The 14,926-nt window shown below is 35.6% G+C and overlaps 2 protein-coding genes across 2 annotated transcripts; one reads left to right on the forward strand and one right to left on the reverse strand.

The window, feature by feature from the left end:
- Positions 1–3,545: 3,545 nt before the first annotated feature.
- LOC143582991 (arogenate dehydratase 2-like) lies at positions 3,546–8,181 on the reverse strand. The gene is made up of 12 exons (XM_077065424.1): positions 7,977–8,181; positions 7,826–7,896; positions 7,675–7,767; positions 7,382–7,582; positions 7,215–7,295; positions 6,895–6,990; positions 6,464–6,541; positions 6,262–6,351; positions 6,102–6,169; positions 4,789–4,870; positions 4,618–4,706; positions 3,546–3,728 (listed from the first exon to the last, which is right to left on the reverse strand). Exons 1-11 carry the CDS (start codon positions 8,179–8,181, stop codon positions 4,650–4,652), a joined length of 1,122 nt encoding a protein of 373 aa, XP_076921539.1. The 3' UTR covers positions 3,546–3,728; positions 4,618–4,649.
- A 1,880-nt stretch (positions 8,182–10,061) lies between these two features.
- On the forward strand, positions 10,062–11,685 carry LOC143582994 (uncharacterized). The gene is made up of 2 exons (XM_077065427.1): positions 10,062–11,430; positions 11,497–11,685. Exons 1-2 carry the CDS (start codon positions 11,080–11,082, stop codon positions 11,581–11,583), a joined length of 438 nt encoding a protein of 145 aa, XP_076921542.1. The 5' UTR covers positions 10,062–11,079; the 3' UTR covers positions 11,584–11,685.
- The last annotated feature ends 3,241 nt before the right edge of the window (positions 11,686–14,926 follow it).

Raw genomic sequence — 14,926 nt, forward strand, 5'->3', positions numbered from 1 at the left:
ATAGTTGAGTTCCTCGACAAACTTTTCGTGTTTTTTGATCATTTTTGTCATGATAGCAGTGAGTTTCACGGGTTTAGGTTGGTTCGGGTTGTTTGTAGGATTCATTTTGCTAGACTTTTTGAAAAATTTTGGTATGAATTGTGTATGAAATGGAGAATAAAGTGTATGTTTATATTGATATATATATATATATATATATATATATATATATATATATATATATATTGTTTTAATTAATTAAAAAAAAATTTCATTTGACCGTTTGCAACGGTCATTATAATATAATAATATTATTATTCAAACCATCCAGGCGACAAAAGAACCCCGCCCCCGCCCCTTTTCGCCATTTATCGCCCAAATTGTAGCCCCATTACATATGGCCTTAGAGTTCACATGATTGTGACAAGCAGTACTCTTTTTGTTTATTTATTATATCTATTTATAATATATATAAACAAAAGCTCTAAAATCATATGTGTCGTGATGTGGTTGTTTCTCACCCTCTATGGAGCCACCGTATTGCTTCATTTATAAATGGTGAGCTCTTATTGATTTAATATATGTGTGTTTGTGTGTAAATATATATGTAAAATTGCTCTTTAAAGAATTGGGTTAACTTATTTTACAAAAGATAAAAAATAGAATGATGGAAAGTATTTATAACCTAAAAAATCTATCAAAAAAAGTAAATAAAAAAATATAACTCAAAATATAAATAAAAATGAAAAAGTTAATAAAATGATTCATCCATCGTCCTGTTAAAGGGAAAAAAAACCCATTATCGGTGTGTTTTTATATAGTTTTGTTATTGTGTCTTTTTTTCTTCTAAATAATGTGTTATATTGCCCAACATTGTGTTATATTTTGCGATCTATTGCATATATGTTCAATTATCATTGTGTTTTTTTGTTATTTTTTCGCCATTGTGTCTTTTTTCCCTCAACATTCTGTCTTTTTTTAACGAGGACGACAGGGCAAACATTTTAGTTTTTTTTTTTTTTGAATTTTTTCTTTTGAAGAGTTTTTAAAGCTTGTGACACTTTGTATTTTAACATAACCCTTAAAAAATTACCAGGGCGCAACCAATTTATGTGATTATATATACATGGAAAATTGGTTTTAAATACTCCCAACTATCATGTGTTGGCTAATAACGGGTCCAACTTTGCATTTGGCGGGTGTCAGTCCCAACTAAAGACCTATTTGTTTTTAACGGTCCGCGACTAACGGATGACTAACTCCGTTAGTCGGTTGCTGAGTTGGCAAGCCTAGTTGTCAAATATTGCATATGTGGCAGCTTATGTGGCAATCAAAGTAATATATAATATATAATAAGTAATATATATATATATATATATATGTATGTATGATACATGTGTTGTCTACTTGTCTTCCTCCTCCATGTTTAATTCTCTAGCAGCCACCACCATCGCCATCACCTGCAACAATCGCCGGAAAACAAATCACCACAGCATCACGTTTTTCCAGCTCCTCCCTCCTACTGCATATACCTACCTGCACCCACGTTTTTCCGGCGAATAGACGAATCACCACCACCACAAATGGGTAGTTTGAATCCAAAAAATCAAAAATCGTTTTTCCGGTGGGTTGTTAGAATTCCGGCAAGGCTCTTCGGGATATCAATTCGAACACCATTCGAGGTAATAAATATATCATTCAACTTGTTTTTATCAACCAAATAAAAGCCCTAAGATTTTAATTGCAATCTGTAATCAACTAACACGAATTATTGATTCGAATTGGAGCCCGCTTCTAGACTTCTAATGAAAAAACCCACCATTGGAAACCTAGAACTAAAATTGACCTGAATTTTAGTCACCCGTTAGTCGCAGAACCTTTTAGGGTTTTTCTTCCAACGAGATGAAGAAGACGATTGGGAGCTCAATTCCATCAATTTGGTGTTTTAAGGTTCTTCAGTTTGATCAATTGGGTATTTTAGGGTTATGATTTTGGTCAACTATGTCACCTGATGTTTATAAAGAGATCCATTAGTAACGGAGTTATGAATCCAACTCAGCATAATACTAACGGAGTTATGAATCCATTAGTCGCGGACTGTTAAAAACAAATAGGTATTTAGTTGAGACCATCACTAGCCAAATGTAAAGTTGGGCCCGTTATTTGCCAACACATGATAGTTGGGAGTATTTAAAACCAATTTTCCTATATACATTATGTATTACTTTTATAATCTTTTAACACTTGATATATATTAATTGCTCCACATTATAAATTTATATATATGTTTTTTATTCAATTTATAAATAAAATCAATTTGCTAATAACTAAATAACACAAAATTTGAATAATTTATAATAACAAAACATTAATTTAACCAAGACTAAATTCACTTTTTCAATAAAGGTTAAGTTGCTGAAGAAATATTTGGGCCTCGATAATTGGTCAGGCTCAGTTGAGTGGGTTTAGACTAGGAATGAGCAAATTCGATACCAGTATTGATTGGTACCGAAAGTGATATCGAAATAGGTACCGATTTGGTACCGTCGGTACCGAATCGGTACCAAAGTTTTGAGTTTCGGGATCAGTTGGTACCGGTATTTCTCGAATTTTTACCTTCGGTAGTACCAATACCGAACCGAATATTTCGGTACCGGTACCAAGAATTCACGATTCTCGGGATCGGTATTTTCGATACCGATACGGTACCGAGCTCATCCCTAATTTAGAATGTTAAGAGAAACCAACTACACTACACGGGTTAAATGACTGGGCTTCAGACGTTGATAGGGTGTGCTGTTCTTGACGTACAACCCACGTCTCTGTTCCTATCGTATCCATATACTTACACTAAAAATGACTACCACTTTTCACTTCTTTTCAGTTAAATAATATTTTTTTATGCATTTATCATTATATTTTTCTCCCCATCGCTCAACCAGTTTCAAAAAATATTAAAAACTTATACGGTGTGAACTAGAGGGGCACAAAATACCCGGTTTCAAAACCCGACCGGGTGTACCCGACCGAAAAACGGCTCATACCCGTACTCTACCAGCGGGTACGACCTGGTATTACATTTCTTCTTAGAACCAAAACCGATCAGGACCCACCAAAACCAGAAATAACCGGTTAAAACCCGACCTAACCCTACCTGAAACCCGAAGAAAAAGATCAAATATCTGACTGCACCCGGAACCGATTCCTACCCAACCCAATTTGGACTTTTGTTGACCATACCTGGAACCGATTCCTACCCGGTTTGTGGACCCTTAGCGTAAACAGTAGAAACTCATATTTAACTTTCTCACATAAAAATCATATTTTCTCTACTCACAACCACTCATAACCATACCATATAATTTACAAAACTTACTCATATAGTTATAGATAACGGGCTGAGAATGCTATTAGACATGGGTCTGAGACTAGTTAGTGAAATATGTATGATATTTTGATCTCCAAGTCACAAGTTAGTGAACTTAAGGAACCAATATTGACAAGTTGGACATAGTTGAATATATCATAAAAAAATTAACTCAATAAAGAACACTAATAATAAAAAATAAAAAAACTAATATTTTCATGAATGGCATTAGGCTTTGAATATATAATCAAAAGAAAAGATTACCCAAAAAAAACCCTCTAATAATCACAACAATTCAAAGTCGAGATTTTAAAGAATGATAATAGAAACAACTTTTGGTACCAAGTTCTGACAACTCCGCCTTTACAACTTCTGAGTCAGCCTAGAAAGGCACAAATATGCGAAGTGTGAGTTCATGCTTCATCAAATCTTTATTTTGGTCACTCAAATCTGCATTAAATTTCTGTATTTTTCCTACATTTATATTCTTTTTTTTTTGAAAGGAGAATTTCATTAAAAAACAACCAGAGACGGTCAACTCCAAGCTAGAGAAAGACCGTCACAAAGAACATTACATCAAAGAAAAAGAAAAATTACACAAATTTCTCCAATCGATCGTACCCTCCTTATGTCTACTCCTACATTTATATCTATTGAAACTTTTTGTAAAGAACTTGCAAAAACGAAGATATATCGATCACAAACCAACACAGATATCACTGGCAATTATTATTATTTCATGCATGTAATTTAGGAAACAAAATGTATTGACTGTACTTATTATGCCTACTCGCCTAAATTAAAAACATCAAATACAAATTATGTCAATCAAATTTACTAAAACAAATAACAGCGTGCATGAAAATATGAGGACGGATGATTATTGTTATGATTGATATTATAAGTGATCATCGGATGAAGGTAACCTGTACACATCTTTTATAGATTGTGTATATAAGAAGAGATGAACATAATGAAAAGTTCGCAAAATGTAACCAAGAAAAATGATGCAATAGATAAATATTATTGAACATGTATAGTCAACTATGTTACTAGAAAAACTAATTTATAGATATGAACTTTGAAAGAATAGCATAAAGATCCAATGATATAAAATATGAGATCATCTTTTGTGAACTTCACAGGTGCTTAATATGTTTTGAGTTATTTATGATATTGCCATCATCATATCACACTCCAAAAAATGAGATCATCTCTTGTGAACTTCACAATGCATTTAACATGTTGTCATGAAAAGATGATCGTCTTACCAAGCATGATTCATCTGGATTTTAAGGAATAATCATATGGTGACATCCTCAGGGTAACTGCCCAGCACACTCAGATAAGTAGCAAACTCCTGTGCAACATATTAACATTAATAATTCATTGTGTTGAATGTTAACCAAGTTAAGTCAAGATCGAGTTGAAAATAAACCTACCTTAAGATGGGAAAGAGCATTCTGGGCCCTTTGGTCAGCCATAGATGCTTGGAAGTCAACATAGAAAAGATAAGGGAAAGACCTGTTCAAGATTTTAAATCGAAGAATGAAGCACATTAAATAGCAAACCTAGAGGTAGGCATTTCAACCTTGCTACTTATCAAAGGGTTGATTTGGATTATATTTTTTCTCGGGTCAAAATCAAAACGTAATATAAAAGAGTAAATACTCAAATATATGTACTGTGTACTGTAAGTTATTTAAAAACTAAAATGCATTTAAAATCCGGTCCAGTTTTATGAGGTTTAAAAAAATTAAATTATAAACTAAACCGTTCGTTACGCTTTAAAAATTTTGAAACTGAGAGGCCAAAGGTTAATAAAAAACCGGATTGATCCGGACTGACTCGATTATGATACCTGCATCTGTCGCAATATCAATCAATCAGTGAAACCAAACCAATGACCATTTAGCATTTACTCATTTAGCATAAACACCCCTACCATTTAGCATAAAAAACCAACATACTTTCTATTTTTTCTCAAAATATCCTTACACAACTTTTTACACATTAAAGCCTGTCCCTCTACACGTTCAATTTAAACAAAATATTGATTTTTTTTTAATTGGAACTGGTGCATCTGGTTGTTTTGCTTATGTGTCCTTTTTCCATTACATGGCTTATACTTTCGATTATTCTGATGGTCTTTTAAATCAATTTGAATGCAACAGTTCTATAAGTGATAACAAGAGTAAATGTAAAGATGTTTTTACTAGCTCAAATGAGTACAAGGAGAGTCCATCTGTTAATAGGAGACTGTGAATACAAATGAGACACTAACCAATATGAACAAATACTAATTAACTACCTAATAAATAAAAATAATTCTCTAGCAGGTTCCCAGTTTTACAAAACAAAAAGTCAATTTTTTTCAAATTTAACATGTAGAGGAACTTTAATGTGAAAAAAATTGTTGAGTACTTCTGTGAGAAAAAAACAGAAAAGTAAGTTGGTTTTTTACCCTATTTGCACTAAAAGAAAATTGATCAAAAGTGGCCAGAGTGTGTTTATAATGCATAAACATGCTACGCCACTTTACTCACAGGATTAGATTAATATTAAAATAGTACAATATCTACTAACAATTGATACTCAACTATTAATGTAAAAATTATAATTTTGGACCAAAAAAAGGTGATGGGTCAACCCAACTTGGCCCATACCCATAAGTTACCACGTTTTGACCTGTTAAGCGACCCACCCATGTTTCCACCTCTAAGAAAAAGTTAATAAAAAAAGTATATTTACATACCCAGGGCTCCCATTGATACTTCCATTATGTGTAGGTAAAGCCTGCCTTTGTAGAGGACGACTTTCAATCTGCATTTACAAAATTAAACTACAAAAACTCAGCAGTGTATTACAATAATCAAAAGCAAATTGTAAGTGATGAAAAGAATTACAAGACTTGCCTTGGTAAGATTTATTTGTCTCATAGCAAACACAGCGAGTGCCTTGAAAAGCATCCCGGGACCCTCATCCAGTGAAAAGACTATACTCGTCTGAGACATAAATTCATAATTTACATGTTATTAAGGTAAAAAATAAGAAAGCATAACAGAATAATTTTTTATTATTGTTTTATTTAGAAAAAGGTACTACTACTAAGCATACCTTGAATGGTCTATCCGTACGAGGAATTATGGGTTCCCTTGCCAACATTAAAAATCGAGTTACGTTATCCGAATAATCCTGAAAAAATAAATCATACAGGTTTAACTTACAACTACCCAGTATAAATATGACACTTATGACCTGTTTACTTATATATAAGTTTACTCAGGTTATTATTGATTACCTGAGTCAAAAAAAATTATTACTTTATTAACATTTTACACAAAATAAGAGCCAAATAAATTTAGCATAAAGAATACGAGTTGAACTTCTCAAACAGATCAAAAGTTACAGTGTGTTTTTAATACAATGAACCTCAAGTCCTCAGCTCGTTTTTTGAGATAAGAGAGCTCAAGCTCGGCTCGACCCGCTTATTCCGCCAAATTTACCCAAAAAAAAAAGAACATTTATCCTAAAACATTTTGAGGTACCTGGATATCTTGTTGAAGCAAATTTAATCCATAAATCTTAGCAGCAGCAGCACTTGCAACTGCTCCAGTATCATCAAGTTTATTCAGAGCAACATGCTGCCAGGGTGGAACGCAATATAAAAAATTAGTAAATAATTATAAACTATAATCATTTATAGAGATGCTAATAGAGTTAATTACACAAAGTATTTAAACAACTTTTTTACATGATATAATAAATATAAAAATGATTCATTGATTCAGCAAGACATGATAATAAGTATATGTATTTATGTTACTCTATTATCGTTGATCAACATAAAGAAGCATTTGAGTAGTACCTTGGCAGCACCAGCAGTATCATCCACGGCTTCTCTGACTATCCCTAGTTTTGTTAAGGTGTTTTCACATTGAGCAAGAGCCTGTAAAACCATTCAAGTACATACACAGTATGTTATATTAATGGAAAGATGAACAAAAAGAATATGTAAAGTAAAGTAAAGTAAACCTGTGGATGGCTAAGAACTCTTTTGAGATGTTCAATTTTGACACCATGGTTAGCCAGCAAGCAATGGCGGATAGAGAGTTTAACTTCTCCAACAATGTGCAATCTGTGACGAAGTAAGAGATCGTAATTCCTATGAATGCTTCCTCCTAAAGAATTCTCAATAGGTAAAACTGCCCGGTCGACTATCCAGCGCTCAACAGCCTGCAGTGAGCGAGCTATTGAAGTTAAATGGCATACAAAATGTAGTAGTAAATAAATAACAATTAAAGCATAGAGTGAAGTGAGGGGTTGACCTCAAAAGCATTTTCAAAGTGTTGACAAGGAACAGGTTGACAGTTGGGGTAAGCCTTCTCGGCAGCAGACTCGCTATACGCGCCTGGAACACCCTGTACTGACATATTATTATTATTATTGAATGAATGCGAGGGAAGCAAGTAAAGTAACCTGATAGGCAACGCGGAGAATTCTGGAACCCTCAGATGGCAATCCGGTCAAATCGGTGGACGTCAAAGGCCCTAAAAATAATAATAATAATAATAATGAGAAATAGAATTGAATGTTAAAGAAGAGTTTAGGGGTTGAAATGAATGAATACTTGGAAGAGAAGTGCTGCTTTTGGTTCCTCCTCCTTCGCTGCTAGTGCCTCCTCCTCCTCCTTGTTGAATAGAAGAAGAACAAGAAGAAGTGGTGAATCGGCGTTGTTGGGGGAATTGGAGTATTGACGGGTGGTTTTGATTTTGATATTGAATACAAGGGTTATTATGCAGCAGAGGATGATGGTTTATTGGAGTCGCCGCCATTGTATTTTTGGTGATGATGATCAAGATCAACGGAGGCCAGGGAAGAGATTCACAAAAATCCCTCTATTTTATTTCAGACAACACAATCAACTACCTTCTTTTTATTTTATTAAACTTCACCGTTTATTTATGACGTGTTTGGGTGAGTTTTTAAAATTTGTTTATTTATCTTCTTGAAAAGAGAAAATTACCGTTTGCCTTCCTGGTAGAGATGGGCAAAAAAACCGGTTGGTGAACCGGTTCAACGGTTTAAACCGAAAACCGGTTTTTACAAAAACCGGTTTGACCGGTTTAGTAACCGCCGGTTCGTATATCGGTTACAAGTTCTAGAGAAAAAACCGGTTACTGAACCGGTTATGGAAAAAACCGGTTAATTTTAAAACCGGTTATTATGAAAAAAACCGGTTATTAACCGGTTATTTTAAAAAAAAAAACCGGTTAATTAAACAAACCGGTTATTAACCGGTTCTAACCGGTTTCTAAACCGGTCCTAACCGGTTAGACCGGTCCGAGTTTTGCACCAAAAAAACCGGTTAATAAACCGGTCCGGTTATTTAAAAACCGGTTTTTTTCCAGGCCAAGAAAAACCGGTCCGGTTATTAACCGAACCGGTTTTTTTAAAAAAACCGATTTGTGCACCTCTACTTCCTGGGTAATATCGTCGTGAGATGGAATAATCACTGAAAAAGAATTTACGCATGTTGTATCATTGGATTTCTCGGGCGGGTTTTTTTTTACTCCCACCGTTAGTTGACCTTCCATTGACTGTTAATGGTTAAGGGTAAAGTCGTCCTTTTGCTCCCCTGATCGATTATAACCCCTCGAATTTGAATTCTCACCCAACGTAATATCATGCACCCCCTAATTTTGCCGATTGGACTTCAAATCTTTTGTCGTGGAACTTATTGTAACTTGCAATGGCGGTCAGCTCGTATTCTATTAGGCCCGAAAATGAGTATTGTGACCCAGAAGACTTGTATGGTAAGGCTTTATTGTTTCCTCTGTATTGGTTTTTTTCTTGTATGTTGTTAACGGGCTGAACGGATGTTGGTTGTTATAGGTGAAAATTATTCAGTGTTCACTATAAAGCTTTTCCATGGAAGGTTGTTCACTACCGAGCCGGATAGAAGATACGACGGAGGAAAGATGACATATGTCGATAAAGTTCAAGTTTCAGAATTTTGCAAAAGTTTGTTGGTTGGAATACTTTGTAAGTTACAATAAGGTTGTGGTACAGTTTGTTATTTTCATTACAAACATCCGCGTGTCAGTTTGGATTTGGGTTTAAAGCCATTGATTGAAGATTATCATTTTCAAGATGTTTGTGCTATGGTTAGAGGTAGTGATGGTGTAGGTAGTCACATTGTTGAGATTTTTGTAGAACATGGCAGAACTAGTGATAATGAAATTGTGGTATATAATTCTTGATTTGTATCTGGTTTTGAAAGTGTTCATGAAGTGAGTGTTGATAAAGAGAGTTCTAGTGAGGGCGATGAAGAGGATTATGATGACAGTTATGATAGTGATCGATCACATGAAAGTGATCCTGATTATACGGTTGCCTTTCAAACACCCTTGGAAGAGGTAGAAGTTGACATGAGATTGTATAAATCTATTATAGATTTTGATGTGGATGAGGCAGAAGGTGATCATATTAGTGATGATGGTTTAAATCATTGCATGGATACCTATGAGAGCTCTGATGATGAGAGCTTGAGGTCTTGAATAGTATGCTAAGAAAGTTCAAGGGGAAAGAAAGGAATAATGATGATGAGTGCCCATTTTTTGTTGGTCAGTTAGTACCATCAAAGGAAACATTGAATGAGATGGTTAAGAGTTATGTTTTCATGGAAGAAGAGATTTGTATATCAAGAAGAATGATCCTTTAAGGTTTAGGGTGATTTGTTTGAGGACCAATCCGAAATTGGTTGCTGGTGAGGGGTCAAATGTGACTAGTCAGGAAAAGGTCAAGGTAAAAAAAGGAATATGAAGCCCACTTGCCCTTGGACTATGCACATCTCAAGATCATCAGATGAGAATAATTGGTGTGTGAAGGCCATTCCAAAAAAACATGAGTGTCTCAAAAGTAGATCATTTGGTCTGTACACAATGTCTACTATTGCCAAAGAGATTGAGGTTGAACTACAAACTACCCCCAACATAGCGGCCAAGGAATTGAAGATAAAATTCCAGCAGAGGCATCAAATATAACTTTCTAAAGCCAAGATCCAAAGAGCTAAGACAATAGCTCTGAAAAGGAAAGAAGGTGACCACACCAAACAATACAGCCACCTCAGATCCTATATTGATGAGCTTCTTAAAGTAAACCCAGGTAGTTCCATTAAATTAGATGTTGAACCATGTGCTAACCCTAACCTTAAAACTAGGCAATTTAGAAGAATATATGTGTGTTATGGTGCTTTGGTTAGAGGATTTAAATTGCTTGGTGGAGAACTTCTTGGGTTGGATGGTTGTTTTATGAAAGGGAAATATCCGGGACAGATTTTGACTGTTGTCGGGACGGATGGCAACAATTGCTTGTATCCTGTTGCCTTTGCAATAATGGAAGCTGAGTGCACATAGACATGGAAATGGTTCTTAGATAACCTTGGAGATGATCTTGACTTGCCTCATGATGCCAATTTCACTTTCGTAAGTGACCGATAAAAGGCATGTACACTTAGCATATATCTTTTATAGACAAACTCATGTACACTAATTATGTTGATTTGACTATTATAGGGACTCATTCAAGCAGTTGAGAGTGTTTTCCCTAGGGTTGAGCATCGCTTTTGTTGTAGACACATCCATGAGAACTTGAGGCAAACTTGGAGGGGAGATTTGTATAAGGGCTTGTTTTATAGGGTAGCATTTGCCACTTCTATCCCATACTTCAACATGGCAATGGAGGAGATTAAGAAAACAAATGTTGATATGTTTCTCTGTCTTAGTGACATCCCGGCAGCAAGATGGTCAAGATCACATTTTTCAGGCAGGGCAAAAAGTGATATGTTGCTGAACAACCTTTGTGAATCTTTCAACAAGCAACTTGTTGGAGCAAGAGACAAGCCGATCATTACATGTTTGGAGTATATTAGAGAGTATTTGACCATGAGGATTGTGAATGTGAAGAAGATGCAAGCCACTGCTAGGGGCCCATTAACACCGCAAGCAACAAAAGCATGGGATGAAATCCAAACAGAAGCAAGCAAATTATCGGTTATGATGGTTGATGAAGTGACTTACCAGGTATCATGATTTTCCTTATTATGATATTACAACCAAACATTTGTTAATATGCAATTATGTTTATAGGTTAAAAGTCTGAGAAGCCAATGTGTGGTGAATGTGAAAAATAGGACATGCACATGCAGGAGTTGGGACTTGACAGGTATGCCATGAAAATATGCGGTGGCAGCTCTATTTGTCATAATAGAAAATAACATGCCTGTCGGTCCATTGGAGAAGTGGGTTGATGAAACTTACCGGTTAGACACTTGGAAGAAGGTGTATAACCACCAAATCAGGCCCATCCTAGGCCCTGATATGTGGACACCCTAAAAATGCCCAGCAATATTAACTCCACCTAAACATCATACTCAAATTGGCAGACCTAAGAAGAGCAGGAAGAAGTGTAACATCCCCAAAATTTCGATCCAAATTTTGACAAATTAATAAAGTTGAAGGATCAAAATTATTCTAAAAATAAGTTATGAGAAAATTTAAATAAAGAAAATAAATCATTTGATAAGGAAATAAAAATATTCCATAGATAAAGTTATCTTATGTTAAGGATATGCAATAAGGAAATTCCATCCCACATTGAAAGATGTAAGAAAGTGGAAGATTTCCACATGGGTATAAATAAGGAAAATAGAATCCATCCGCATGAAAAGTGGTAAAGATTTAGAAGCCCTTTATAAAGAGATAAAATTCCATAGTGATATTCTTTTATGCCTAGCATGCACCCAGTGGTCCTAGCGGAGGGTGCGAAGCACCCCACGCGCACGGGCTCGGGCTCGGGCGAAGGGCGTTGGGCAATGGGCGCAAAGTGGCGCTTTGATGGCGCACTTCGCACGCTCGCATCGCCGCGAGCCGCTTGAGAGCCACCTTAGGCGGAGGGTGCGAAGCACCCCACGCGCACGGGCTCGGGCTCGGGCTCGGGCTCGGGCGAAGGGCGTTGGGCAATGGGCGCAAAGTGGCGCTTTGATGGCGCACTTCGCACGCTCGCATCGCCGCGAGCCGCTTGAGAGCCACCTTAGTATTTTTGGACAATGGGAGTTAAACCCAGAAGTAACGAGCTACCAAAAGACAAAGGACTAAAAGTGAAAATTTGAGTTCAGGGACCCATCGCTCTACACGATGAGCCCAAAACACAGGTCATCGTGTATCGCAATGGACCTTGATGAGTTAGCAGACACGTGTCAGCATCAGGAATGGCGGCGTAGAATATACGGCGCCGCGATACGCGACGGGATCACCAAGACCCATCGCGTATCGCGATGGGTTGCAAGTTCAGCCTATAAAAAGGGGGCTCACGGCTCCTTCATTCTTACACAAATTCATTTTCTCTCTCTAGAAATACTCTCTCACTACCTCGGTTTCCGTGCCCCGACCCGACAATCGTCACCTCATAATCCGTGCCATATACCGACAATTCCTCGAAGTGCATACCACCGTAAATAACCCGACAATCTGTCTCGAAGTACGTGCACAACACGACGACCATCATATGTCACCTCGTTTTGCGTGTCGAGTATCGTAGTGCGTACCAAACTCTGAGGTTCCGACAGTCTAAGCTCTAAAACGCGGAAGAAAGTGGAAGTGCTGCTCGATCAATCTTAGTAATAGAACTTCGAATACCCGTGTAAGGTAGGAGTTCTGCCTAAATCATTATTTTATTATTATATTATATGGCTTAGACCATAGTCATGAGTATAGCCCAAACCTTGATCATAATTATGTTTACTTAAGCTGTAAACATACAAAGGATTATAGTAATGTTTATTTACAATTAAGAAACACATAATTTTTCATTCATAAGGATATAATCATAATATAGTTTCTTCACGATTAAGAAGCGTAGCATTTCATATACAAGGAATACAGCTAAAACATTGTTTCTTCATAATTAAGAAACATAAGATTTTACATTCAAAGCTAGCAGTCAGTGAATGAAGAAGAAACATATTATAGATGTTTCTTCATAAAGAAGGAACTCAGCATATGATTAGTCAATAAACAGAAAGACTACAGGTTTAAATATTTTATTCAAACAAATGATCAATCAAGGTTTAAAGCTATCAAAAATAGACTAAAGGTCTATAGCCGGATCAAAAGACGATCCGGATATTTATATACCTATTTTATTATAGGTCAGTTAATCAATCAATCAGTCAATCAATCATTCATTACAGCCAAGGTTTCAAACGAGATCACCATATCATTCAGAACAGACAATCACAGGTGAATACGTTCAAACCTTTATAACGTGAATACGTTAACCTTTTCAATCAATCTAAACATATTTATACTCAATAAGATGAACGGGTGTTTATCTTAACGAGTCAGACAATGTTTACATGAAATAATGTGATCTTTAAAACGTTATAATACAATATAGACAATCAAAAGCAACTCAGACCGAGTACACATGTGTTTGGATCCAAACATAACTGTTCAGCCCACCAATCAACGGCCGGTGTGGCCGCGAGCTAACGGTCATAACTAGTTCTCCTTGTAGGGGCTATACGCATATAGCTCGGGGGAATGTAACATTCGTTACTTTTTAAACCCGAAAACCCGACCCATTTAAAAATTTTGGTTTATTTATAAATAAATATAAATATATATACATATTTCAAGTTTCGTCTCATGTATTTTTATTTACATTCGTTAAACCGACACGTTATGACGTTTCGATGCCATCGTAATTTTCGTTTATTATTTATATAATATTCTCGAAAATTCAAGTAATTATTCAATCATTCTCTATTCAATTCATTTAATTTATAAAACTCTAGAATTTAATGTTGTACTTAAACGAGACCCGAACTATCCCAAGTATAATACAAAAAAATATCTAACTACATAAACTTTTATTTCATTTATAAGAAAGTACAAGGTTCAATTTGTAAACATTCTTTAAATTCAGTTTTAATATAAAATGAAAGTACAGGGGATGAATATGTAAATTATATATAATAATAATAATAATAATAATAATAATAATAATAATAATAATAATAATAATAATAATAATAATAATAATAATAATAAAAGAAAAGATGCAACAGCAGCACCTCTCGTCCTCCCTCTTCTCGGTTTTCCGGCGAAGACCTCCAGCGGCCGGAATCCGGCGCCGGAGAAAATGAAACATCGCTTTTAACTTTCATCCGATTCGTTAATCCATCCTAATCGACATCTCCACTAACGCTAAGCATTTATACAAGATTAATTTCACCATTAACATGCTAATTAACTCTAATTAATCTCTAACCCGTCATCAATATTAATCAAATCATAACAACACGAAATAAACGCCAATCGGTTCAATTGAGATTGTGAGAAATTACCCTAATCATCATACAAACTCTTCCATATCAACAATCAATCAATGTTTCTAACCTTGAACTCGTTCCCCCATATCCGATTCCGACCAAAGCTTCGTTCATCGTCGATTTCCGGCGCTATCAGGTAATTGATACATGCTTTTGAATCGTTTTTACCCTATTAACAAAACCCC

This window comes from Bidens hawaiensis, unplaced genomic scaffold, assembly GCF_021521415.1.
Source record: "Bidens hawaiensis isolate Kalapana, Puna unplaced genomic scaffold, B.hawaiensis_p1.1 tig00032099_1, whole genome shotgun sequence".
Lineage (NCBI taxonomy): Eukaryota > Viridiplantae > Streptophyta > Magnoliopsida > Asterales > Asteraceae > Bidens > Bidens hawaiensis.